We start from the raw sequence: 25,876 nt of genomic DNA, 5'->3' as shown, positions 1-25,876 counted from the left end.
GGTTCACATCACAGACACTGAGTGAATTCTGGCTGAGTGTAGAAAAGCAGTATCCACTCTTAGGGCAGAAGGCTACGGGCATTCTTCTTCCTTTTGCAACATCTTATCTTTGTGAGATTGGCTTCTCTGCTGTTGCTGCACTGAAGACCAAGTACAGATCCCAGCTAAACATTGAGCAGGAACTGAGAGTTGCTGTATCATGCTTCAAACCCCGCTTTAAAAAGCTGTGCACTGCAAAACGTGCTCATTGTAGCCATTAATCCTGACTTAATCCTGACTTCCTTATTTTGATAAAAGAAAAAAATCAGCACAGATTGTTTTATTCATTTTTGTTTTGTAGGTTAAAATGTTTAATGTATTGTGTTCCTGAGTTAATGTTGCTGAGCACTTTGAATTTATTATTATTTATTGAGTTTATTCAATCTTATTTTTCAGTATCAAAAGATTCAAGTCGGTCAAAAATGTTTATAGATTAAGTAAGGATTTAATGATTGATGATTTAATGATTTAATTTCTTTAATATTTCAGGCAAATTGTTGCACTTTAAATTGTTTCTCTTACAGACTAAAAAACAATGTTAATAAAGTTATTCTTTATTGTAAGTTGATCTATATTTCTTTATTTGTTGTTTTCTTTAATGTAAATAAGGATAAAGTGTTAAACAGAGGTGTACTTATAACAATTATATAGACATATAATACTACTTATAGTTGTGGGGGGGCACAAAATGTTTTTTTCTTCCTAGGGGGGGCATAACAGAAAAAAATTGAGAAGCACTGATGTAGTCAAACAGGGAGGAGGAAACAGGAAGTGTCAAAATAAGGGCATGGGGGAAATACAAGCCGCAACGAGGCTGAAATCATGACATGCTCTGATTTTCGTAGCAGTTTTCATGTTTTCATGCTCTCATCTTTAAGTCAACACCCTTGTCTATTAAAGGTACAATGAGCAACGTGTAGCATCATCTAGTGGTGTTGCAGGTTGAATCCAGCTGAAAGTATTGCACTGACTATATCTGAAACTTCTCACGAGGCTGATTATGCTTCATTCTTTGTTATCGTCTTCCAAGCAGTGCTACAGGAGCACCAACTTTAAACTGCTGCTGCTTCCACGTAAAAACACACACCTCCCTCTCTAGAGCCCCCGTTTGGTTTGTCCTGTCTGAGCTACTGTAGAAACACAACAGCCTGACGCCTTATGTTGATATAAAATCTTATTCTTATTTTCAGACGTTCACACAGTTGTCTGCTGATTATAAGTCTCTCTAAATCTTACAGCACAGTTAACACCTTTAAACAAAAACCTGTCTTCCAGTTTACCTGGACCGCTGACCTTTCCCCAGGAGGATAGATGGTGTACACACCGCTGAATGAGGTCTTGTTCTGTTGATGGATGTCACTGCAGTCAGCTGGTGTGAGGAGCTCTTTGCAGCTGGTCAACAGTGGAACCAGGAGGAGGAAGAGGACTGGTACCGTCTGGAACAGAGGAGATTCATGACCGATCAACAAATGAAGACTCCACAGCATCATATTGTTGTGTGAAGGGTTTGTCAAGAGGAAACTGAAAGAAGTCAATACTTTCTTTACAAGAGGCCTCAGCATTACACAGTGAACATTACGGTGAGTTCACTGTCACCAAACTTAACAACATGTGTTTCTCTTTCTAGAAAAGGGGTTTGATTCGTCAAACACACACTTTGATTCGTCAAACACACACTTTGATTCATTAGACTCTTTCTGGGCTACTGTGGAAACATGACACGACTTCTTTTAAGCTAGTAAGTACGTAGACACAATATTTGCTATTTTTGGGTTCATTCTTACACCTGCACCTTTAGTAGGGACATGACAACCCTCAACATAGGGTCCGACTGAAGGAACATAGCACGCTCTGGGGTAAAAACTGTAGGTATGAAAGGCAGGAGACTCTATCCTGTGCAAATGGAAGAAGTCAGATTCCAGCTCACTAACTTACCTTCATTGTCACAAATCTGAAGAAACAAGAAGATCCAAGTCCTGACGTGGGTCTGTCAGACACTGAAGATACAAAAGGAACAACAGTCAGATGTAGTTCAGTCAGTAAACAGATGAAGCTGAAGCTGATTTGACACACAATGAGAAAAAAATAGTTCTGTTTTCAGCAGGTTTTTGAAATTTGTGTTCAGAGGTGGGTGAGGGAGTTTCAGAAAGAAAGGAGTTCAGAAAAATAAAATACAGTGATGTCTCCTGGTTTAATTCTCACCTGTGTGAACTCACCTGCAGCTAGAGCTGAAGAGACTTTGTCTTCACTTCAGAGGAAACAGACAAACTGCTGCTTCTCACGCAGTCTGAAAAACTCTCACAGCTTAACTTTGTATATATACAGAGACAAACACGCCACAGCAACATTTAAAAAACATTTGTAGTTTCACTTTCTAAATCTGCGATGGTGACAAACAGATCTAGAGGATTGATGATCGTTTAACAGGTGCATCACACGTACACACGGACAGAATAAGAGCATAATGTCATGTGGTTGAGGAAGAATAAAATGTTTAATTTAGTGTATATATAACGTTTATCTGTAAGTCAGAGGTGGTTGGATTAATATTTTTCTCTGTAACTGTTTAAATAAGCTAAAACATGATTTCCTAAAACAAAAAAATGACACTTACTGATTTACTAAGTGAAATGATCCATTTTAAATGTGCGTGTTCATCTCTACATACACATGAAACAAGACAATCGTATTTCAGGATTAAAGACACCAGCGTCTGTGTGGAGAAGCTTTGTTTATTTCGATTCAAGGGAACAAAATCAAATCAAAGTGCAACAGAAATGAGTTTTCCTCACACCTTCATACCACAGGTGTCAGCAGGATAATGCTCCCTGCAACAGTAGCTGACGTAGTTGCACTGAAAATCCTCCATCCTTTGTTGGAACTGCCCCCCTCAGTGAAAGTGGATCCTGCTGTGATACAAGTCTGCAGCTGCTGCACTAAAGTGTCCTGAAGATAAACTCCCTACTTTAACGTATTCTCCACCTCAAGCCGTGTGATGCAGACCTGCAATCCTTAAGGCTGAATAGTTGAAACCCGACCTCGTTTGTGTGCTTTAAAACCTGGACGTCTGGCTTTTTGTGCCAACATGTTGATCTTGGCACACATTTCCAAGCAGCTTGATGACTGTGCCTATAAAATCTCACTCTCCACACTGAGAAGGCAGACAGGCCTCAGCCAGTGGTTAATGATACTGGAAGACTTGAGTTCAGCCCAGAGGAAGGGAAGATACAGGTCTACTGTCTCAATGAGCAGTTTGTTCCGAGGTGTGCTGCCTCTGGCTGCATGTGCGTCCCGTACAAGTGGAACAACGTTTGCTGATCTGTGAGCATGTTTGAGGAGAGGCTGATGAATCTGGCTTTAAACACTGAAGAAGCTTCAACTACAAAAAAAAGATGTCAAACTTTAAAGATCTTCCCAAACAAGTTTAGCTGTCGTCTTTAATTTAAATTTTCTGTCAGGTTGGTACAAATGTTTGACATGTTCAAAGTCTAGAGGGCGACGGCTCCGGGCGACCACTGCTATGAGAACCACTGTACTGTGAGTACAATGTGCTGCTGCTTGTTTTTAACTCACCCGGCCGTCCACTGGAGAATCTGGACTCTTGCAGTTTGTCCTTCACGGGGATGGAGGGTTGGTGAACAGCTGGAAAACACACACAGACTCAACAACCACAGCACTGATGTCTACTAATGACAATGTCAGCATTAAGCTGGAAAGTCAGTGATCAGAGAGTCAAATGTCATCAGAACCAGTTGATCAACATTCTCAGACAGAGATCAGTCACTCAGCAGCGGTTACTCAGTTTCTTACCCAGTAAAACCACGACGACGTGTCACATCTTTAGATGTGAAACTTCAGGTGAAATTTGTCAAACTGCTGCTTCGGCTTCAGTCTGTCGATCTCTCACAGCTTCGCCTTTTATACCTATAGAGACACGCACAAGTCACAGCAGGTGGAACATTCAGAGCTCTTACATGAAATAGCATGTATTTATCTGAAAACAGATAATAGAGTAGTAATAATGAGGATTACTTAACCATCACCTGAGTTACTGACTGATCCACCCACAGATCCCCTCAGGTTCTTTCTTTCTGCAGGGTGTTCCTGCTCAAAGACAGTTATTACTTTTACTGGAATATTAAACTGAAATTCAACAACTTAGTTTAAGTTCATTTATAGACACTTTCTTGTCTTGACTCAAACAGCCGGAGGAACAACTTGGTGCTTATGTTCCATCTGATCGGCCTCCTAGAGTGGTTTAAATCGTATCTATCGGACAGATTTCAGTTTGTACACGTTAATGATGAGTCTTCCATGCACAGCAAAGTCAGTTCCACAGGGATCTGTGCTTGGACCGATTCTTTTCACGTTATATATGTCCCCTTTAGGCAATATTATTAGGAAACACTCTATAAATTTCCATTGTTATGCAGATGATACCCAGCTATATTTATCTATGAAACCAGGAGAAACTAATCAATTAGTCAAACTTCAGGAATGCTTAAAAGACATAAAGGCCTGGATGACCTCCAATTTCCTTCTCCTAAATCCGGACAAGACAGAGGTTATACTGTTTGGGCCTAAAAATCTCAGAGACACTATGTCTAAACACATTCTCACCATTGATGACTTAGTTCTGGCCTCAAGTAATACTGTAAGAAACCTCGGAGTTATCTTTGATTAGGATATCTCCTTCACTTCATACGTCAAAGTAATCTCTAGAACTGCCTTTTTTCACCTAAGAAACATTGCTAAAATTAGGAGCATCCTGTCCCAAAGTGATGCTGAAAAACTAGTCCATGCATTTGTTACTTCCAGACTGGACTATTGTAATTCATTATTAATAGGATGTCCCAATAACTCATTAAAGAGCCTCCAGTTAATCCAAAATGCTGCAGCCAGAGTTCTGACTGGAATTAGCAAGAGAGATCATATTTCTCCAACGTTAGCTTCTCTCCATTGGCTCCCTGTAAAATCCAGAATTGAATTTAAAATTCTTCTCCTAACTTATAAATCCCTTAATAATCAGGCTCCATCTTATCTTAAAGACCTCATAGTTCCTTATCTTCCAAGCAGAACTCTCCGTTCTCAGACTGCAGGTTTACTTGTGGTTCCTAGAGTTTCCAAATGTAGAATGGGAGGCAGAGCCTTTAGCTACCAAGCCCCTCTCCTGTGGAACCAGCTCCCAGTTCAGGTTCGGGAGGCAGACACCGTCTCTACATTTAAGACTAGACTTAAAACTTTCCTTTTTTATAAAGCTTATAGTTAGAGATGGATCAGGTGACTCTGTACCATCTCTTAGTTATGCTGATATAGGTTATTCTGCTGGGGGACCTCTACTGATAAACTGAGCTCCTCTCCTCTCTCCTTTCTCCTGTATCAATGCAAATGCCACCATTGCATGTCATTAACTTTGTGTCTTCTCTCTCTTTTAGTTGTGTTTCCTCCTCTCTGTCTCCCTCTCTCTGTACTTTTCTGCAGGTATCCTCGGCCTGGAGCTGTACATCTCCAGAATCCAGTTCATCTGCCCAATGTTCTTGATACTTGTTGTTGTCTTTATTGCCTGCTGTTCTTTTCTCTCTTCTCTTTCCACTCACCCCAACCGGTCAAGGCAGATGGCCGCCCACTATGAGCCTGGTTCTGCTGGAGGTTTCTTCCTCTAAAGGGAGTTTTTCCTCTCCACTGTTGCCTAAAGCTTGCTCAAATGGGATTGTTGGGTTTTCTCTATAATTTTTTGTATAAATATTTTCTGTAAGGTCTTAAACCTTACACTGTAAAGTGCCTTGAGATAACTTCTGTTGTAAATTGGCGCTATACAAATAAAATTGAATTGAATTGAATTGAATTGAATTGAATTGAATTGAATTGATCCAAACAGGCCAATCAGGTTCTGACAGTAACTCTCACAGAGAGCAGCTCCCACAGGTTCCTCCTCAGACGAGGAACCTGTGTTGGAGAAGCAAACGTTTCCACATCTACAAGGATCTGTCTGTAGAAAAGACAGGTCTAACAGACAGAGAAGACCTGTATCTCTTTCTGCATTCGGACCACAAGTCTTGGAGAACCGGTTTTAGTCTTTTTGCTGCTGCTCCACACTGGGTCGCACTTAATTGTGAGTTTCAAAGAAGGGCGAGGTCATATTTCTTCATCATCATCTGCTTGCACTACGTTTCCTTCAGAATGAACACGACAGTGAATCTTTGTTGGTGAAAATTTTCACATTCAAATGAATCATTTGATCCAGTGTTAGAACCGAAAACTGAGATCCAGTAGGTTCAGGATCAGGAAAACGAACTGTTAAGTAATTAACAGTTGGAACAGGAAGAACAACAGGTCTTCAGGAGGGAAACACTGAGATCTTATTAACTCTCAGAGCCAAGCTGCCCGTTAATATTCAGTCATGTTCATTTCTGAAACGTTAGATCGTGAGAGGCAGACGAATCGGTTCTTCTGTGCTGAAGATCAGAGTCAGTGACGTGACATGAAGCCACATGTCTCAGTCATCCAAATTTCAATGGCCACAGAGAATCAGTCAGATTATTATCAGCTGTAATAATCTGCTGCATGTTTTACTGCACATCTTCATACTGATGTTCTTCAGGGAGTAGTCACCACCCACTCCACTCCAACAGCAAAGATTAGTGCTGGGCCATTAGCGTGGTGTTTTTCTAAAGAACTGAACCAAGGTATCGTCCAGGTTTGTGCTGCAGAATGGTTTGAAGCAGGAGGACCATTACAACCAATTGGACCTTCAGCCTCTACCGTGTAGCAGCTTTGTAGTATTTTAATTTAAGGATTGAATTCAGTCGTTAGTTGTAATCATTGATCCAATGTACAAATTAATAATTAACTCTTTAACTGAAGTCTTTTACTCGTGCTGCTCTAATGGTAATGTCACAGTCATGAATCCATCTCACATCCATCATTTCACCTGTCTTCAACATTTGTTTCATTTCAGGTCTCACCGAGCCAGTACTCTCCAGCAGGGTCACTGAACCCAAACTTCTATTTAACAAACCAATGGCAGAAAATGATAAATAGTGTGAAAGCTACAGATTTAAAAAATACTGCTAATCTGTTTTCTCACATTCTAACATAGTCATATGTTTTTCCAATGTGTTGAACCTAGCAGCTGACTTCTATATTGAAGAAATATTGTCCATGGCTCTTCTGACTCTAACCGGTGTATATACAAGGCAACAGCTTCTGAATAGCCGTCCTCAGAAGGGACCACTATGAGTTAAACATTTGGAGAAATTTGGACACCTCATAACAGAGACAGGCTTTGAACAAGGAACCAGGGACTCATCCCAGGCTGATACTCTACCCACTGAGCCACAGGCTGCTAGTGAAACGCTGAGTCATGTGGTCTATGTGACGTGATGAGACCTCAACTAGGACAGCAGGATGAAAAGTGTTCAGCAAGTGATCCAACAACTAACACGAGATGACTCATCTTGGACTTGGACTTCAAGTCCAACAGCAGTAAGGAACAAAAGCAAGAGGACAGCGTTTAAGTCTAAGGCAGAGGACAGCACAGATACATGTTTCAAGAGATAGAAGCAAAATAAAGGCCAAAACAAGTCTGAAGGGGAGCTGCAGGTCTATCACCAATTAATACCAGGCAGGCAATCAAGTCATTGTCAAAGCAGGACACTGCAGAGGACACAGGTGGTTGTGTGAAAGCACAGACACACCTTTACACAGCTACATTCGGCCCTGCAGCCTTCCCAGCAAAATCCACTGCTGATGAAAAACACAACTCATGAACCAGTGAACCGTGTGTCACCTTTTGTTTGTCAGCAGGTGTTTCACTTTATTTCAGGTTCATTGTGTTGTCATGTGTTGTACCTTTCTAATGTTATAGATGTGACATAACACTTTGACCTCGACTTGTATGAACTGGTAAAATACTACAAGACTACAAGAACACATGTCCCCAGATACTTCATTACTGAAGAACTTTATTCTACAGGCTGCAACGTAAGCTGCATCTACAATCTACTTCTCTTTAATAATAATGGCATACATGTACAGTATGTATCTATGGAGAAAATAACTTAGCTGACAGACACTCAACTTCTCTGCAGAAAGCATCTTTACAGACTCAGGTGTCTCTGAAAACAATGGGTTTTCTTGTAGTTCCTCTCTGTGGTGGATGTTAAACTTCCATCAATAAGACAAAAAGTATTTATTAACAGTGAACAATGAAAACCAAGAACAAAGAATGTACAGTCAGTGAATGTTTATCGGGAGCAGGAAGGAAACTTCAAGTGAAGTCAGGAAAACCTCCTTCTCACTACGTGGAAGACTGTAGTACTAGTTCAGCAGGCAGAAAGGAACGACGGAAGACACACAGGAAAGTATCTTTACTGGGATGTATGACTCTCAGGTAGGTACCAGAATATTCTGGCGTTCTCAGAAATCACGCTTGCTTGCGGGAGATGGAATTATAGTATTTTAATTTGTAGGATTAATAATAAGTCACAGTTTTTTTTAGCAAACTGTTTGTTCTTCAGATGTGTTCAGACGTGGGGAACAGTGGCTCACTCAACTGCAGCATTAGGACATTATAAGTATATTTATTTAAATGACTGAGGCCAGAACAGGAGCATAACATTAGCACCTATTGTGGATGGAAACACCTCCTCCTCCTCCTCAGGGCTGATCAGTCTGGAAACATTTACCCAGAGACACACTCACATTACAATCAGACATGATGCACAAGAAGCAGGTAAACGATGGGACAGAGGTTCTGATTGCTTCATTTCTAGGATTATACTGAAGCAAATACAAGAATTATCATCTGATCAGACTGTTATATTCTACAGATTCTGGGAGATTATAGGATAGATGAGAGAGAAAGAGGAAAAAATCAACATCAGATCTTCTGCTGTCTGTTTGTCCTGGACATTTACTGCACAGGACGGATCTTCATAATGATGCTCTTCAGGGAGTAGTCAAAACCCTTCCACTGGTACCAAGAGACTCCAACAGCATACAGAGTACCATCAGCCCCCCAGCGATAAACCCCGTTGGGGTTTGTACTGTTACAGGCGTTGTACCAGAACGCCCCCAGGTGTAATTTGGCACAGTTTCTGGAATCAAGGTCTTGGTCTTTGTCAAAGGTAGAGAACTTCTGTCCATTGTGATAAGTCAGGGCATCTCCTACAGAAACACAAATGTTTAATCACAACATTAATGATACTACTACAACTTTACTACAAGTAGAACTACTGGCTACTTTACAAACACTCCATAGTTTCCATTAACCGTTGAAACAGAATTTTTCTCTGAACATGAGGGCGCGTTCAACACTTGGTTTGAATCAAAGCTGTTTATTTTATTTCTGTAGGTAGGTTGTTCTGTGTGTAGAGTAACAACAGACAGAATATGTTCTTTTCCTACAGCCAGGACGTAAACGTCTGCTGATAACTCACCTGCTCCTCCATCAGTGAATCCAGACACATTCAGTTTGTATCCATCACACTCTCCACTAATGGAGAACGAGGAGTAACGAGCAAACGCTTTTTTCCCATCAAAGTCCTGCATGTCGACCAGCAGCTCGGACTTTCTCTGGTTTGTCAGGTAGTAGATGTTGTCCAGACCTGGACACACACAAATTTAAGACTTGATCCTGTCCATCAACAAGTGAACAGGACATGCTGCTGTATTTGTACTTTCTACACAGTGAATTTCATGTAGTAACAAGTCAGTCTGGTTTCAGGTCTCACCGAGCCAGTACTCTCCAGCAGGGTGACCGAACCCAAACTTGTAGTAATCCCAGGGTCTGTAGAAGTTCACTGTACCGTCCATCCTCCTCTGGAACACCTGGGGACAGGTTGTTGTTTCCAGACAACAAGATGATGATTTATTGTGAAAGTCAAACAGGAAGTGTTCTTACTGACGTTCAGTTCAAATACTCACCGTCCATCCTCCTCCTGATGAGTCCATGTCACAGTACACCTACACACACACACACACACACACACACATTTATTATTTATGATCTAAAACCATATCCACTACTACAAACTACTTGTTAGTGTGATTCTGTCAGAATCCGTCCTTGTGGTCTCATCTTTACACCGTCTTCTTCTTCTAGACATTAACCTGTCTCCCAGACAGGACGGAGCTTACCTGGACAGCTGACCTTTCTCCAAGAGGATAGATGGTGTACACTCCACTGTATGATCTGTTGTCTCGTCGATGGATGTCGCTGCATTCCACTGGTCTGTAGAGCTCTGAGCAGCTGGTCAACAGTGGAGCCAGCAGGAGGAAAAGGGCTGGTACTGTCTGGAACAGAGGAGGTTTGAACTGATCTCATGGTGAATAACTTGACAGAGACACAACTGTTGTCCTCTGCAGAAAGCATCTTTACACTTCACGTCAAACTCACCTTCATTGTCACACGATCAAACTGCTGATGTAGATCAATCCGAACACTGTGAAGAAAAGTAATATCAGTAAATACACAGGAAACAAAAGATTCTATGAACACAGTTGATATTTGGTGTCCAGACTCTGCTCTTGTCTTGTCTCCATTCATTAACCTGTAAGACTGGACAGTGACAGAACACAAATCCTGACAATAGCTATTTTCTGGACTCTGGCTGTTGTAAAGTGTTAACCTTTTACTTTGGGGCTCAGGCAGTTTGAATTTCAAAATATCCATTTGTAGTCACAGCAAATACTTTTACTAGTTTGATGTAAGAGTAAGTAAACGTCAGGTGAAGTCATTGAGCTTTGTCTTATTAAAGTTACTACTACAGTGGAGCAGACCTACCTGGTTATTGTACTGACCACTTGTCCTCTGCACTTTCTGACTGTCTCGTCCACGTCCACCTGCTGCTGCTGCACCTGAGCTTCTGACAACTTAACTTTGTTGTTGGTTGGTATTAACATCATCAGTTCACTTCCTGCATTGGCTGGTGTCTCTGAAAACAATGGGTTTTCTTGTAGTTCCTCTCTGTGGTGGATGTTAAACTTTCACCAATGGAACAAAAAGTATTTAGTCACAGTGAACAATGAAAACCAAGAATAAAGCAAATGTTTGATATACTGAGTCACAATTATAACTTAATCTTGTTATCTGGTCACTTTTTCTTGAATTAGAACTTTTACCCTTTTATCTTTGTGTCAGTCTCACACCTGATTTGTCACAGTTTGTCCAAACTACCCATGGTTTCTGTTTTTTTTGCAATAATACAGTAAGTGAAGGTTTTTCAGGAGCAGAAAGAAACTTCAAGTGAAGTCAGGAACACCTCCTTCCCAAATACCTGGAAGATCGTATTACTACTTCAGCAGGCAGAAAGGAACAACAGGACAAGCACCAAACTGGGACAGTAGATCTAGTGAATAAGTAAAGCTTGTTTGAAATTTGTTTGTGTGAGTCTGCTGATTTAGCCTCTTTATCAGTCTGTTTAATGACTTAATGTAATAAGTGTTAAGAACCGTAGGTAGAGAGTTTCGGTTTGTTGTTGGTGGTAGTTTCAGCTTAGTAATCACTGAGCATACCAGCCATTACACAGATCATCAACACCTCCCTCACAACAGGCACCTTTCCCACCTCGTTCAAGCAGGCCCAGATTACTCCACTGTTGAAGAAGCCTTCTCTGGATCCCTCCCTTGTGGAAAACTACAGGCCAGTCTCTCTTCTACCATTTCTGGCCAAGACCCTGGAACGTGCAGCCTTCAACCAACTCTCTGACTTTCTTTCCCGGAAAAATCTGGCTTCAAGAGTGGTCACTCCACAGAAACAGCACTTCTGACTGTTGTGGAATCCCTATGGGTGGCTAAAGCTGCAAGTAACCCCTCTTCTGTCCTTTGACACTGTGAACCATCAGATTCTCATGACTGCACTCTCAGACTTGGGCATCTCTAGATCAGCTCTAGCCTGGCTTCGTTCATACTTGTCCGGACGAACCTTGAACGTATCCTGGCAGGGGCGTGATTCCGAATCTCATAACCTCTCCACCGGTGTACCGCAGGGCTCAGTCCTCGGCCCTCTTCTCTTTTCTATCTATACTTCGCCTTTAGGCTCTATCATGAGAAAAAGACACCTTCAACTTAACATTCCCAAAACTGAACTTCTAGTCTTTCCTGCCAGACCTTTGACACAACACAACATCAGCATTGACATTGTATCTGCGGAGATTGTCCCTACTAAGTCAGCCAGAAACCTGGGGGTCATCATTGATGATCAGCTGACCTTCACAGAACACATCGCCAAAGTCTCTAGGTCATGTAGATATGCCCTCCACAACATCAGAAAGATCAGACCCTACTTTATGGAGTGCACGACCCAACTCATACAGGTGTTGATCATATCTCGTCGTGACTACTACAATGCACTGCTGATGGAGTTACCGGCATCCACGACCAAACCCCCCCTGATGATCCAAAATGCAGCAGCACGTCTCATTTTTAATCAACTAAAATAGGTCTCATGTCACACCGCTCTTCAGATCTTTGCATTGGCCTCCTGTGACTGTTCTGCATCTTCTTTTGCACTTAAAAACTGCTCTCCTGTACTTGCTTCTCATGAAACAGAGACAGTTCTTTAACAGCACTTTGCTTTGATGTTTTTCTCCTTGACTAAGATTTTTTGTGTTGTTCCTCACTTGTAAGTCGCTTTGGATAAAAGTGTCTGATAAAAGACTAAATGGAACGACAGAAGACGCACAGGAAAGTATTTGTAATGGAATGTATGACTCTCAGGTAGGTACCAGAATATTCTGGCGTTCTCAGAAATCACTCTTGCTTGTGGGAGATGGAATTATAGTATTGTAATTTGTAGGATTAATAATAAGTCACCGTTTCATTTAGCAAACTGTTTGTTCTTCAGATGTGTTCAGACGTGGGAAACAGTGGCTCACTCAACTGCAGCATTAGGACATTATAAGTATATTTATTTAAATGACTGAAGCCAGAACAGGAGCATAACATTAGCACCTATTGTAGATGGAAACACCTCCTCCTCCTCCTCCTCCTCAGGGCTGATCAGTCTGGAAAAATCTACCCAGAGACACGTTCACATTACAATAAGACATGCTGCACAAGAAGCAGGTAAACGATGGGACAGAGGTTCTGATTGCTTCATTTCTAGGATTATACTGAAGCATTATAATGATTGCTTCATTTTGGACCTGAATTTCAAATAACAGGAATACCTGAACCGATTCATCTTCCACATTGGACACAGTAACTCTCAGCTTCTGGTATTAAACTTCTACCTTTAGCAAAACTAGAATGAAGTTGGACTTTTCTGTGGTTCTGCTTTATGTTAATAAAATGAAAGTGGGAACAGACTGAAGAAACACGTGTCTGTTCTGATGATGAAACTGAACTTTGAGAAATGTTTTTCCTCAGCTGTGGAACAGAACAGTGTTTGACAGAGGGGTGAACCTCTCCCCATCCCCATCTCTGAAACACTGTTTACATGAGTCACTGCCCTGACTTGTTGATTTAACTCATTAGGTGAGAGGAGTTGAGCGGCTGGTTAGTGTATAGTATTATTAATACAAGTCACTCGTCGTTTGGTGCTTCATCACTTCACTCATTCAATTGGATGTTTCTGATGGAAACTGCTCTGGATTTGTTCCTCTGGATCCTCCACTAAGTTCCCTCCTGTCCACCAATCTCTGCACCAGCAGCTGCTCACATACAGTCAACACCTGACTTCAGCTCCGATGGAAAAGATTCTGTCAACTACTGATTCATTTAGAGGATTGTATTGAAGCAAATACAAGAATTATCATCTGATCAGACTGTTTCATTCTACAGATTCTCTGAGATTATAGGATAGATGAGAGACTAATTCTAATTCTAAAATCCAGTCACAGACCCTCAGAGACTGTGGGTCTGTGATTCTTGTTCTCTTGCACCATCTCAAATTCAGATATTCTGATGCAAAACAAGTGAAATAAGTTGAATATGTTATTTTATTTTGATGATTTGAGACTTTATTAATTAACCTAAATATGCTTTGAAAAAAACACATTTACAATCACAAATGACTTGTGTCGTCTTTATACGACCACTGTTCTTGGAGTTTTTAACAACTGATTTACAGATTTGTTTTTCCATGTGAATCAGGTACAAAAACTATAACTATAAATATAAAGAAAATGACACATCTATTACACTGCAAAAGGACGGATCTTCATGCTGATGCTCTTCAGGGAGTATTCAACACCCCTCCACTGTAACCAAGACACTCCAACAGCATAGAGGGTGCTATTGGCCCCCCAGCGATAAATCCCGTTGGGGTTGACATTGTAACAGCCTCTGTACCAGAACGCCCCCAGAGATGATCTGGCACAGTTGTTGGAAAAGGGCTGGTACTGTCTGGAACAGAGGAGGTTTGAACTGATCTCATGGTGAATAACTTGACAGAGACACAACTGTTGTCCTCTGCAGAAAGCATCTTTACACTTCACGTCAAACTCACCTTCATTGTCACACGATCAAACTGCTGATGTAGATCAATCCGAACACTGTGAAGAAAAGTAATATCAGTAAATACACAGGAAACAAAAGATTCTATGAACACAGTTGATATTTGGTGTCCAGACTCTGCTCTTGTCTTGTCTCCATTCATTAACCTGTAAGACTGGACAGTGACAGAACACAAATCCTGACAATAGCTATTTTCTGGACTCTGGCTGTTGTAAAGTGTTAACCTTTTACTTTGGGGCTCAGGCAGTTTGAATTTCAAAATATCCATTTGTAGTCACAGCAAATACTTTTACTAGTTTGATGTAAGAGTAAGTAAACGTCAGGTGAAGTCATTGAGCTTTGTCTTATTAAAGTTACTACTACAGTGGAGCAGACCTACCTGGTTATTGTACTGACCACTTGTCCTCTGCACTTTCTGACTGTCTCGTCCACGTCCACCTGCTGCTGCTGCACCTGAGCTTCTGACAACTTAACTTTGTTGTTGGTTGGTATTAACATCATCAGTTCACTTCCTGCATTGGCTGGTGTCTCTGAAAACAATGGGTTTTCTTGTAGTTCCTCTCTGTGGTGGATGTTAAACTTTCACCAATGGAACAAAAAGTATTTAGTCACAGTGAACAATGAAAACCAAGAATAAAGCAAATGTTTGATATACTGAGTCACAATTATAACTTAATCTTGTTATCTGGTCACTTTTTCTTGAATTAGAACTTTTACCCTTTTATCTTTGTGTCAGTCTCACACCTGATTTGTCACAGTTTGTCCAAACTACCCATGGTTTCTGTTTTTTTTGCAATAATACAGTAAGTGAAGGTTTTTCAGGAGCAGAAAGAAACTTCAAGTGAAGTCAGGAACACCTCCTTCCCAAATACCTGGAAGATCGTATTACTACTTCAGCAGGCAGAAAGGAACAACAGGACAAGCACCAAACTGGGACAGTAGATCTAGTGAATAAGTAAAGCTTGTTTGAAATTTGTTTGTGTGAGTCTGCTGATTTAGCCTCTTTATCAGTCTGTTTAATGACTTAATGTAATAAGTGTTAAGAACCGTAGGTAGAGAGTTTCGGTTTGTTGTTGGTGGTAGTTTCAGCTTAGTAATCACTGAGCATACCAGCCATTACACAGATCATCAACACCTCCCTCACAACAGGCACCTTTCCCACCTCGTTCAAGCAGGCCCAGATTACTCCACTGTTGAAGAAGCCTTCTCTGGATCCCTCCCTTGTGGAAAACTACAGGCCAGTCTCTCTTCTACCATTTCTGGCCAAGACCCTGGAACGTGCAGCCTTCAACCAACTCTCTGACTTTCTTTCCCGGAAAAATCTGGCTTCAAGAGTGGTCACTCCACAGAAACAGCACTTCTGACTGTTGTGGAATCCCTATGGGTGGCTAAAGCTGCAAGTAACCCCTCTTCTGTCCTTTGACACTGTGAACCATCAGATTCTCATGACTGCACTCTCAGACTTGGGCATCTCTAGATCAGCTCTAGCCTGGCTTCGTTCATACTTGTCCGGACGAACCTTGAACGTATCCTGGCAGGGGCGTGATTCCGAATCTCATAACCTCTCCACCGGTGTACCGCAGGGCTCAGTCCTCGGCCCTCTTCTCTTTTCTATCTATACTTCGCCTTTAGGCTCTATCATGAGAAAAAGACACCTTCAACTTAACATTCCCAAAACTGAACTTCTAGTCTTTCCTGCCAGACCTTTGACACAACACAACATCAGCATTGACATTGTATCTGCGGAGATTGTCCCTACTAAGTCAGCCAGAAACCTGGGGGTCATCATTGATGATCAGCTGACCTTCACAGAACACATCGCCAAAGTCTCTAGGTCATGTAGATATGCCCTCCACAACATCAGAAAGATCAGACCCTACTTTATGGAGTGCACGACCCAACTCATACAGGTGTTGATCATATCTCGTCGTGACTACTACAATGCACTGCTGATGGAGTTACCGGCATCCACGACCAAACCCCCCCTGATGATCCAAAATGCAGCAGCACGTCTCATTTTTAATCAACTAAAATAGGTCTCATGTCACACCGCTCTTCAGATCTTTGCATTGGCCTCCTGTGACTGTTCTGCATCTTCTTTTGCACTTAAAAACTGCTCTCCTGTACTTGCTTCTCATGAAACAGAGACAGTTCTTTAACAGCACTTTGCTTTGATGTTTTTCTCCTTGACTAAGATTTTTTGTGTTGTTCCTCACTTGTAAGTCGCTTTGGATAAAAGTGTCTGATAAAAGACTAAATGGAACGACAGAAGACGCACAGGAAAGTATTTGTAATGGAATGTATGACTCTCAGGTAGGTACCAGAATATTCTGGCGTTCTCAGAAATCACTCTTGCTTGTGGGAGATGGAATTATAGTATTGTAATTTGTAGGATTAATAATAAGTCACTGTTTCATTTAGCAAACTGTTTGTTCTTCAGATGTGTTCAGACGTGGGGAACAGTGGCTCACTCAACTGCAGCATTAGGACATTATAAGTATATCTATTTAAATGACTGAAGCCAGAACAGGAGCATAACATTAGCACCTATTGTAGATGGAAACACCTCCTCCTCCTCCTCCTCCTCCTCAGGGCTGATCAGTCTGGAAAAATCTACCCAGAGACACGTTCACATTACAATAAGACATGCTGCACAAGAAGCAGGTAAACGATGGGACAGAGGTTCTGATTGCTTCATTTCTAGGATTATACTGAAGCATTATAATGATTGCTTCATTTTGGACCTGAATTTCAAATAACAGGAATACCTGAACCGATTCATCTTCCACATTGGACACAGTAACTCTCAGCTTCTGGTATTAAACTTCTACCTTTAGCAAAACTAGAATGAAGTTGGACTTTTCTGTGGTTCTGCTTTATGTTAATAAAATGAAAGTGGGAACAGACTGAAGAAACACGTGTCTGTTCTGATGATGAAACTGAACTTTGAGAAATGTTTTTCCTCAGCTGTGGAACAGAACAGTGTTTGACAGAGGGGTGAACCTCTCCCCATCCCCATCTCTGAAACACTGTTTACATGAGTCACTGCCCTGACTTGTTGATTTAACTCATTAGGTGAGAGGAGTTGAGCGGCTGGTTAGTGTATAGTATTATTAATACAAGTCACTCGTCGTTTGGTGCTTCATCACTTCACTCATTCAATTGGATGTTTCTGATGGAAACTGCTCTGGATTTGTTCCTCTGGATCCTCCACTAAGTTCCCTCCTGTCCACCAATCTCTGCACCAGCAGCTGCTCACATACAGTCAACACCTGACTTCAGCTCCGATGGAAAAGATTCTGTCAACTACTGATTCATTTAGAGGATTGTATTGAAGCAAATACAAGAATTATCATCTGATCAGACTGTTTCATTCTACAGATTCTCTGAGATTATAGGATAGATGAGAGACTAATTCTAATTCTAAAATCCAGTCACAGACCCTCAGAGACTGTGGGTCTGTGATTCTGGTTCTCTTGCACCATCTCAAATTCAGATATTCTGATGCAAAACAAGTGAAATAAGTTGAATATGTTATTTTATTTTGATGATTTGAGACTTTATTAATTAACCTAAATATGCTTTGAAAAAAACACATTTACAATCACAAATGACTTGTGTCGTCTTTATACGACCACTGTTCTTGGAGTTTTTAACAACTGATTTACAGATTTGTTTTTCCATGTGAATCAGGTACAAAAACTATAACTATAAATATAAAGAAAATGACACATCTATTACACTGCAAAAGGACGGATCTTCATGCTGATGCTCTTCAGGGAGTATTCAACACCCCTCCACTGTAACCAAGACACTCCAACAGCATAGAGGGTGTTATTGGCCCCCCAGCGATAAATCCCGTTGGGGTTGACATTGTAACAGCCTCTGTACCAGAACGCCCCCAGAGATGATCTGGCACAGTTGTTGGGCCAAGAATCCTGGTCTTTGTCGAATGTGGAGAACTTCTGTCCGCTGTGATAATTCATGGCGTCTCCTACGGAAACATGTAAAGTCACAAATGAACTGAAGGCAGCACAGTTTGTCACTGGTTTGTCTACTTAGACTCCAAGAACAAATCGAGTCTGAGGATCCAAAGTCTCAGAAACACAGACCTGATCGCTGCTGCTCTTATTACAGGGGACAATAAAACCACCTGTGGGTTAACCAACACAGTGAGGTCTGTTTCTGCTGGCATACTTCATTTAGTTTTCATTGGTTAGAAAAAGTCACCATGACACAAGTTTATGAAGAGAGATGAGCTGAGGTGATTCTCTCTGTTAATCCTGGAACTCTTTTCATTTTCCACGTGTTTTATTCTTCCACCAGTAATGAAGATGCTGCTGAACATTTCTCTGTTTCAAGGTATCAACATATTGTAGATGTATCATCTAATCATAGTGAAAACAGACAGGACCTGTTTCTGATAATCCACCTGCTCCTCCATCGGTGAATCCAGACACATTCAGTTTGTATCCATCACACTCTCCACTGATGAAAAACGAGGAGTAACGAGCAAACGCTTTTTTCCCGTCAAAGTCCTGCATGTCGACCAGCAGCTCATACTTTCTCTGGTTATTCAGGTAGCGGACGTTGTCCAGACCTGGACACACACAAATTTAAGACTTGGTTTGATCCTGTCCATCAAGTCTACAGAGATGGTAAATGTCAGCATAAAACTAAAACAAGTGAACAGGACATGCTGCTGTATTTGTACTTTCTACACAGTGAATTTCATGTAGTAAGAAGTCAGTCTGGTTTCAGGTCTCACCGAGCCAGTACTCTCCAGCAGGGTCACCAAACCCAAACTTGTAGTAATCCCAGGGTCTGTAGAAGTTCACTGTACCGTCCATCCTCCTCTGGAACACCTGGGGACAGGTTGTTGTTTCCAGACAACAAGGCGATGATTTATTGTGACAGTCCAACAGGAACTTACTGATGTTCAGTTCAAATACTCACCGTCCATCCTCCTCCTGATGAGTCCATGTCACAGTACACCTACACACACACACACACACACACACACACACATTTATTATTTATGATCTAAAACCATATCCACTACTACAAACTACTTGTTAGTGTGATTCTGTCAGAATCCGTCCTCGTGGTCTCATCTTTACACCGTCTTCTTCTTCTAGACATTAACCTGTCTCCCAGAAAGGACGGAGTTTACCTGGACAGCTGACCTTTCTCCAAGAGGATAGATGGTGTACACTGCACTTGGTGAGCTGTTGTCTCGTTCACGGATGTCGCTGCAGTCCACTGGTCTGTAGAGCTCTGAGCAGCTGGTCAACAGTGGAGCAAGCAGGAGGAAAAGGACTGATACTGTCTGGAACAGAGGAGGTTTTCTAGTTGTACAGAGTAACTCAAATATGGTACCACAAGATCTCTAAGGATCAGGTTAACCCACACACAGCTGTAACCCACAGGTTAACCCACAGGTTACAGCTGCCAATCATCACCAGTCCTAGTCCCAGCTTACAGGACAGCAACACTAAGCTTCCTCTTCAGGCCTCTTAAGGCCAGCGAAGTTCAGGATAATCCACATCTGGGGGACAGGACTGATGTTCTCTATAGAATTGACCTTTCCAGGCTCATACATCAGTCAAACTCACCTTCATGGTCAAACTTCTGTTGGAATCAGAAGATCAAAGTGCTGATGTGGGTCTGTCTGAATTCTCTGACAAGATCTTGAAGGAACGGTAAGAAAAAAAAATGAGTCACAGGAAGCAGATGATAAAATAAATTCAAAACATGACTGATCGATATTTGGTGCTCAGGCAGGAAGTGTCCCTGGACCAGATGTTAAACCCCAAACCCCTGATGCCTTGAATATAGCTTCCTGTCAGGTATATCCAGTCAAGTCTAGTCACCTGTTGGATGGTGGACACCTTCATAAAGCACTCAGCCCCTAATCAGGCACAAACCAAAAGGAGTCCCCAGAGCGGCCTGCTGTTTGAGTTTGAATTGGACATCCATCATCCATCTATTTTCCTAACCTAACTTTTAATCATAAGGATCATGGCAGTGCTGGAGCCTATCTCACCTGTCACTGGGCAAGAGGCGGGGTACACCTGGACAGGTAGCCAGTCTACCACAGGGCTCACATACAGAGTCAAACAATCATTCGCGCCAGAATGTTCACAGATCTAAAAGTGTTCAAATGGCATAAGAGAGAAATGCTAATAACAGTTTGACACTACACTATCACACTGTTCACTGAGCAGCGATGTTGGTTCTCTGACTGGGAACCTGGAAATTCAGATTTCCTGTAAGGACCTCGACAAGTCCAAGGAGCTAGGATCGGTTGAAATTTTGACTTTAAGAAGCTCAGGTGGGGAAAAGGGGAACAGGAAACAGGAGAAGTGTTTGGTGCCTGTGGTTGGCATGGGAGAACTGAAGAACCTGGTTTCTCTCAGTAATCTGATTAAACTGATTGGAAGGACACCAGCGCAACACATCTGGGTGATTAGTGGCGGGAGACCGGGAGGGAGAGACATTAAACTAACCAAATTTGGTCAGAGCAGGAAATGGCGGGGTGTGAACAGGTGAGTATGACTGAGACCGTGAGAGCAAAACGGAAAAAGAAAGAAGGTAAACTGGGGCAGGGATTGAGACACTTCCCCACTTTACTGGAACTCAGTAGAAGCTGATGGATTCAACCAGTTTTTGTCTCTTTCTTAGGCAGAAGTCTTTGCCCTAGTTTCTTTTTGTTGGTCTTTTACTTCCTATTTATTCCTACATTCAACACACCAATGATGGGACTGGCCTTTAATATTTTTTGGATTTCATCTGGATAAAGGTTTAGTTCAAACACCCTGGTCCTCTACAGTCAGGTTGTAACTATATGGTGAATTTAGTAGGTTTTATTTTAAAGAGCCCATTTAATTCTTAATCAGTTCTTTTTCAAACATCCAATTTCTAATAAGATCATTTAAAGTTTCAAATGACTTCTTCATAAAGAAACAATCTCTCTTCTATCGACTTCAAACTCACTTTTTCATTGTTTTCACGATTAGTTCTGAATTCCTTCCTCAAGACTACAACATCAGAGGGTTCACTAAACACTTGTGGTTTTTAATGCAAGGTATCATGAAAACCTTGAACCTTTCTAAGTTCAAATTTACATCACAGTAGGAAACGTAGCCACTACATGATCTCTATTTATCACTGGATTTCTTGCCTGTTATTACTGTTTCCATATGATATCTTCTTCTCTCCTTAATTATGTCCCCTGGTTATTATTTTGCAGACATAAAATGTAAAAGCCATCGGTCCATTGCCTGGGTTTGATCAACCGCTCCCGAACTTTACTTAATTCCAGTTAGAGGATTCACTAACACACCAAGATAATAAAATAAGACATTTCATTCTTACCTGATGCTGACTCTGTCGTTCTCCAAGAGCATGATTCAGTTCTGTATTTGTCACTGATAGGTTTAATTAACGTTCACTATCTTCCGCTTGAACTAACAGTTCCTTGTTCTCAGCTATTGCAGCATTATCTTCCCTAATATCACCTGAACATTAACAAAACACACAGAAACAGTCCTGTACTTAACTAAGTTATAATGGTTACTTCCTGCTACTGTCTTTTACCCTTTTCAGAGTATAACTCCATTTCCAGCATTTCACAGACACCAAAGTAAGATCAGCAGTTGTTGATCTCCACTAGCTCTTCAATGAAACGAGGAGCTAGTGTAGACAAGCGGAGATGAGTGGAGACGAGTGGAGACGGGCTCAGAGTTCTGCTCTCTACTTCCTCCATGTATAGATTGGCCACACTGGCTGTGATTGACAGATGAGAACTTAGTGGAGGCTCCAGAGGAACAAATCCAGAGCAGTATAATAAATCATAAATCATAGCACTTTGCTTTAATGTTGTTTCTCCTTGACTTAGATTTTGTTTTCTTGCCTTGTTTCTCACTAGTAAGTCGCTTTGGATAAAAGTGTCTGATAAATGACTAAATGTAAATGTAAAAGAAATAAGCGGTGGTGAGGCAGAGGACCAGAATTGTTATCTGATCAGACTGATTTTTTCTACAGATTCTGGGAGATTATAAAATAGATGAGAGAGAAAGAGGAAAAAAATCAACATCAGATCTTCTGCTGTCTGTTTGTCCTGGACATTTACTGCACAGGACGGATCTTCATGCTGATGCTCTTCAGGAAGTAGTCATGACCCTTCCACTGGTACCAAGAGACTCCAACAGCAAAGATAGTACCATCAGCCCCCCAGCGATAAACCTCAGTGGGGTTTGCATTGTGACACTCGTTGTACCAGAAAGCCCCCAGGTATAATCTGGCACAGTTTCTGGAATCAGGGTCTTGGTCTTTGTCAAAGGTGGAGAACTTCTGTCCATTGTGATAAGTCAGGGCATCTCCTACAGAAACAAGTTCATAATTATAACTCTACTACTAAGGCCAATGGGTGAGGCCTTTTGACTTTTCATTAACTTTTCATACAGTGCATCACAGATACGGCGTTGAACAAGTTGACTTTTAAGAACAAATGCACAGAGTTTTTGACCTTTTTCTGAAAATAACAGATATAATTTGCTTTTTCACCTCTGATTAATGCTTATGCAGATATACTGCATTACTACTGGTAACAGTAACATGGTGATAATGAAGGTAATAATTATGAAATCATTTGGGGATCAACCCCATGGGGGGATTGTGGTTGGACAGCTGCCAGTTATCTCTGGCTGCATGTCTTTTCCAAGACACCTCAGCAAGTAGAAACTGGGAATTGAACCACTCACCCTGGGGTTCATAGACGACTGCTCTACCACCTGCTGTACCGCCCCATGATCATTTTTCTACTATTGTCAGAAAATATACTCATATCTCCAGCTGGTCTCACCTTGATGGAATGTTTCAAACTCACCAGCCCCTCCATTGATGAATTCAGACACTTGCAGTTTGTATCCATCACACTCAGCATTGACAGAAAATGAGGAGTAACGAGCAAAATGCTTGTTGACTCGCAACCCGTAATGTCGCTGCTTTGTCAGATAGTGGATGTTGTCAAGACCTGAACACACATTTGACAGCAGACACAGTACTGTTACTGGTTCTATACAAAACGTTTTTCTTACCGTTTTTCTAGTATCTCAACTAGACTGCTTCCTTCTCATAGATCCTCTTAATTATTTTTAATAATTAATACATCTACACTGTCAACATTGTCTTTTAGACTCCATCCCTACAAAGATGTCTTACCTTTGATCAGCACGTTCATACTAGATCAGATCGATCTATTTTTACAAATAGGTTACGTACCACAGGCTATTAAGGTTGCTGTAGTCAAACCCCTACTCAAAAACCTACTCTGAACTCAGGGGTTTTAGTGAATTATAGACCAATATCCAATCTGCCCTTTATCTCTAAAATTCTTGAAAAAGTAGTTTCTAAGCAATTATATGACCACCTGCACAGCAATAACTTGTATGAAGATTTCCAGTCAGGATTTAGAGTACATCATAGTACAGAAACAGCACTGGCAAAGGTTACTAATGATCTTCTATTAGCATCAGACAATGGTCTACTCTCTATACTCGTTATGTCTGTGTCCTGCTTCAGTTTTAATTCAGCAGCTCTCACCACAAGGCTGAAGCATGACTTAGCCCAAAATAATAGTATTGAGCAGGGGAGTAAAGCAGTCAAACAGCTTCATGAGCAAGGAACAGAAAAGTGATTCTATTTCTCTTCACTGTCTCTAAGTGCAGCTCACGTAGGATTGTTGAGTTGCATATATTATATACTGTATTGTTTTATATTTTGTATTGTCATATTCTTTACGGTCTTAACGTTAAGTGATATATAAATAAACTGAATTGAACTGAACTGAGTTTGATATAATCACACGTTAGTTTCATTTCAGGTCTCACCGAGCTAGTACTCTCCAGCAGGGTCACCGAACCCAAACTTGTAGTAATCCCAGGGTCTGTAGAAGTTCACTGTACCATCCATCCTCCTCTGGAACAGCTGGGGACAGGTTGTTGTTTCCAGACAACAAGATGATGATTTATTGTGACAGATTCAACAGGAAGTGTTCTTACTGATGTTCAGTTTAAATACTCACCGTCCATCCTCCTCCTGATGAGTCCATGTCACAGTACCTACACTCAAACATTTTAAGTAAGTAAATAAACCTAAGACAAGGCTGAATCCAAATGTACTACAATCAGGTGTGGTGAGGTGTGTGTTTGTGTGTGTTTTACATTAATGAACTGTTTCACCTTCCAAGTCATAAAAAATAACTATCAGTGTCTTTCACTTCATTTTTTAGTACGACAAGTTGGTGGCAACATGAAGCTGAACCAACAAGGTACTGAAACTTTTTAGCCTTGTCACATGACAAGAAATTACTTTTACGTTTACATCACATCACTGAAATAATAACATCGATGGAGAATTGTTTTATACTGGACTCTAGCTCAGTCCTGTGGATCTACCGCCTCAACCATCCTGGCAAACATTGAGGAAATAAAGACGTAATGACAAAGATTGTTGTTCTCTGCAGAAAGCATCTTTACAGAGACACATTTCAGTTCAAACTCACCTTCACTGTCAGATGATCAAACTGCTGGTGTGTGGAGTGTGTCTGAAAACTGTGAAAACACAACGTGAGAACAGAATATAACTGCAGTTTAGTCTGGAAATGTGATTGTTTAAAGAGCTATTTGGTGCCCAGACTTCATCACTCCCCACAAAATACAGCGTGATGTAAGACTGGGGAGTGACAGTAACAACGTCTGCACCTGTCACAGTTATACTGTCATTCTGATTAATTATCACATCTCTTGTCCTAAATAATATCACAGATCTGCTAATGAATTTTAGTTCAATACAGAGGTTCCTAATAAACTGAAATCTGATTTATGTAATCACAATATTCTCTGAACACAGTTCGCAACCAAACATCTGTGAGCAGTTTAGAACATTGGCTGTTCCTGTGTGAACTCACATAGACTTTGTGTCTTCATCTTCAGAGGAAACAGACAAACTCCTGCTTCTCGATCACAGCTTCTTAAATCTACAGAGACACGGACAAAACAGAAACATGCATGTGTGTGTAATTCATATCACACAAATGTTCCTCTATCAGCACATCTTAGTATGGTCCAAATGTAATCTAAGATGTTGGCTGATACATCCAGTCATCTCATCTAAGAGTTCATCTTTCACTCCCAAATCTGAAATGGATTCTGTTAAAACAAGTTATTTCATATAACTGAAACTTTAAACTGCAGAAAATGACGGTGGTGGATTTAATTGTTGTTCCATCTGTTAATAAGAAAAAAAGATCAATGCTTCAAGGTCCAAACAAATAAGTAGTAAAGGCCACAAATAAAAGTTGGGAGGGGCTCAC

At 41.1% G+C, this 25,876-nt stretch overlaps 2 protein-coding genes and 1 pseudogene across 4 annotated transcripts; all 3 read right to left on the bottom strand.

The window, feature by feature from the left end:
* Nucleotides 1–8,386: 8,386 nt before the first annotated feature.
* On the bottom strand, nucleotides 8,387–15,008 carry LOC113147674 (microfibril-associated glycoprotein 4-like). Of its 3 annotated transcripts, none has more exons than XM_026338829.2 (9): nucleotides 14,879–15,008; nucleotides 14,513–14,537; nucleotides 10,826–10,884; nucleotides 10,439–10,484; nucleotides 10,180–10,335; nucleotides 9,967–10,005; nucleotides 9,774–9,870; nucleotides 9,480–9,647; nucleotides 8,387–9,207 (listed from the first exon to the last, which is right to left on the bottom strand). In XM_026338829.2, the coding sequence occupies exons 1-9, from the start codon at nucleotides 14,998–15,000 to the stop codon at nucleotides 8,954–8,956; spliced, it is 966 nt and encodes a 321-aa protein (XP_026194614.1). In that variant the 5' UTR covers nucleotides 15,001–15,008; the 3' UTR covers nucleotides 8,387–8,953. The 3 variants fall into 3 exon arrangements, with proteins under 3 accessions (XP_026194614.1, XP_026194617.1, XP_026194615.1); XM_026338832.2 differs by having other exon boundaries at nucleotides 8,388–9,207; nucleotides 14,896–14,922; XM_026338830.1 differs by lacking the exons at nucleotides 14,513–14,537; nucleotides 14,879–15,008 and having other exon boundaries at nucleotides 8,389–9,207; nucleotides 10,843–10,885.
* Nucleotides 15,009–18,058: 3,050 nt separating this feature from the next.
* LOC113147677 (microfibril-associated glycoprotein 4-like) lies at nucleotides 18,059–20,189 on the bottom strand. Its single transcript, XM_026338834.1, has 6 exons — nucleotides 20,115–20,189; nucleotides 19,673–19,828; nucleotides 19,456–19,494; nucleotides 19,268–19,364; nucleotides 18,932–19,099; nucleotides 18,059–18,493 (listed from the first exon to the last, which is right to left on the bottom strand). The coding sequence occupies exons 1-6, from the start codon at nucleotides 20,118–20,120 to the stop codon at nucleotides 18,237–18,239; spliced, it is 723 nt and encodes a 240-aa protein (XP_026194619.1). The 5' UTR covers nucleotides 20,121–20,189; the 3' UTR covers nucleotides 18,059–18,236.
* A 2,424-nt stretch (nucleotides 20,190–22,613) lies between these two features.
* Nucleotides 22,614–25,115, bottom strand: LOC113147676 (annotated as a pseudogene).
* Between the last annotated feature and the right edge of the window lie 761 nt (nucleotides 25,116–25,876).

Source organism: Anabas testudineus, unplaced genomic scaffold (genome assembly GCF_900324465.2).
Source record: "Anabas testudineus unplaced genomic scaffold, fAnaTes1.2 Contig212arrow_ctg1, whole genome shotgun sequence".
NCBI lineage: Eukaryota > Metazoa > Chordata > Actinopteri > Anabantiformes > Anabantidae > Anabas > Anabas testudineus.
Note: the sequence above shows the minus strand (reverse complement) of the source record. Positions and strands in the feature narration are given on the sequence as shown.

What these genes read in the sequence shown, in the direction of transcription:
- LOC113147677 (XM_026338834.1), bottom strand. An exon ending in CATCAGGAGGAGGATGGACG is followed by an intron (nt 19,365 to 19,455) that starts GTGAGTATTTGA and finishes ACCTGTCCCCAG; the next exon opens with GTGTTCCAGAGGAGGATGGA. An exon ending in ATTCACCGATGGAGGAGCAG is followed by an intron (nt 18,494 to 18,931) that starts GTGGATTATCAG and finishes ATGTTTCCGTAG; the next exon opens with GAGACGCCATGAATTATCAC.
- LOC113147674 (XM_026338829.2), bottom strand. Translation starts at nt 15,000, where the DNA reads ATGATGTTAATACCAACCAACAACAAAGTTAAGTTGTCAGAAGCTCAG. An exon ending in GTGGTCAGTACAATAACCAG is followed by an intron (nt 10,485 to 10,825) that starts GTAGGTCTGCTC and finishes TTTTCTTCACAG; the next exon opens with TGTTCGGATTGATCTACATC. An exon ending in CATCAGGAGGAGGATGGACG is followed by an intron (nt 9,871 to 9,966) that starts GTGAGTATTTGA and finishes ACCTGTCCCCAG; the next exon opens with GTGTTCCAGAGGAGGATGGA.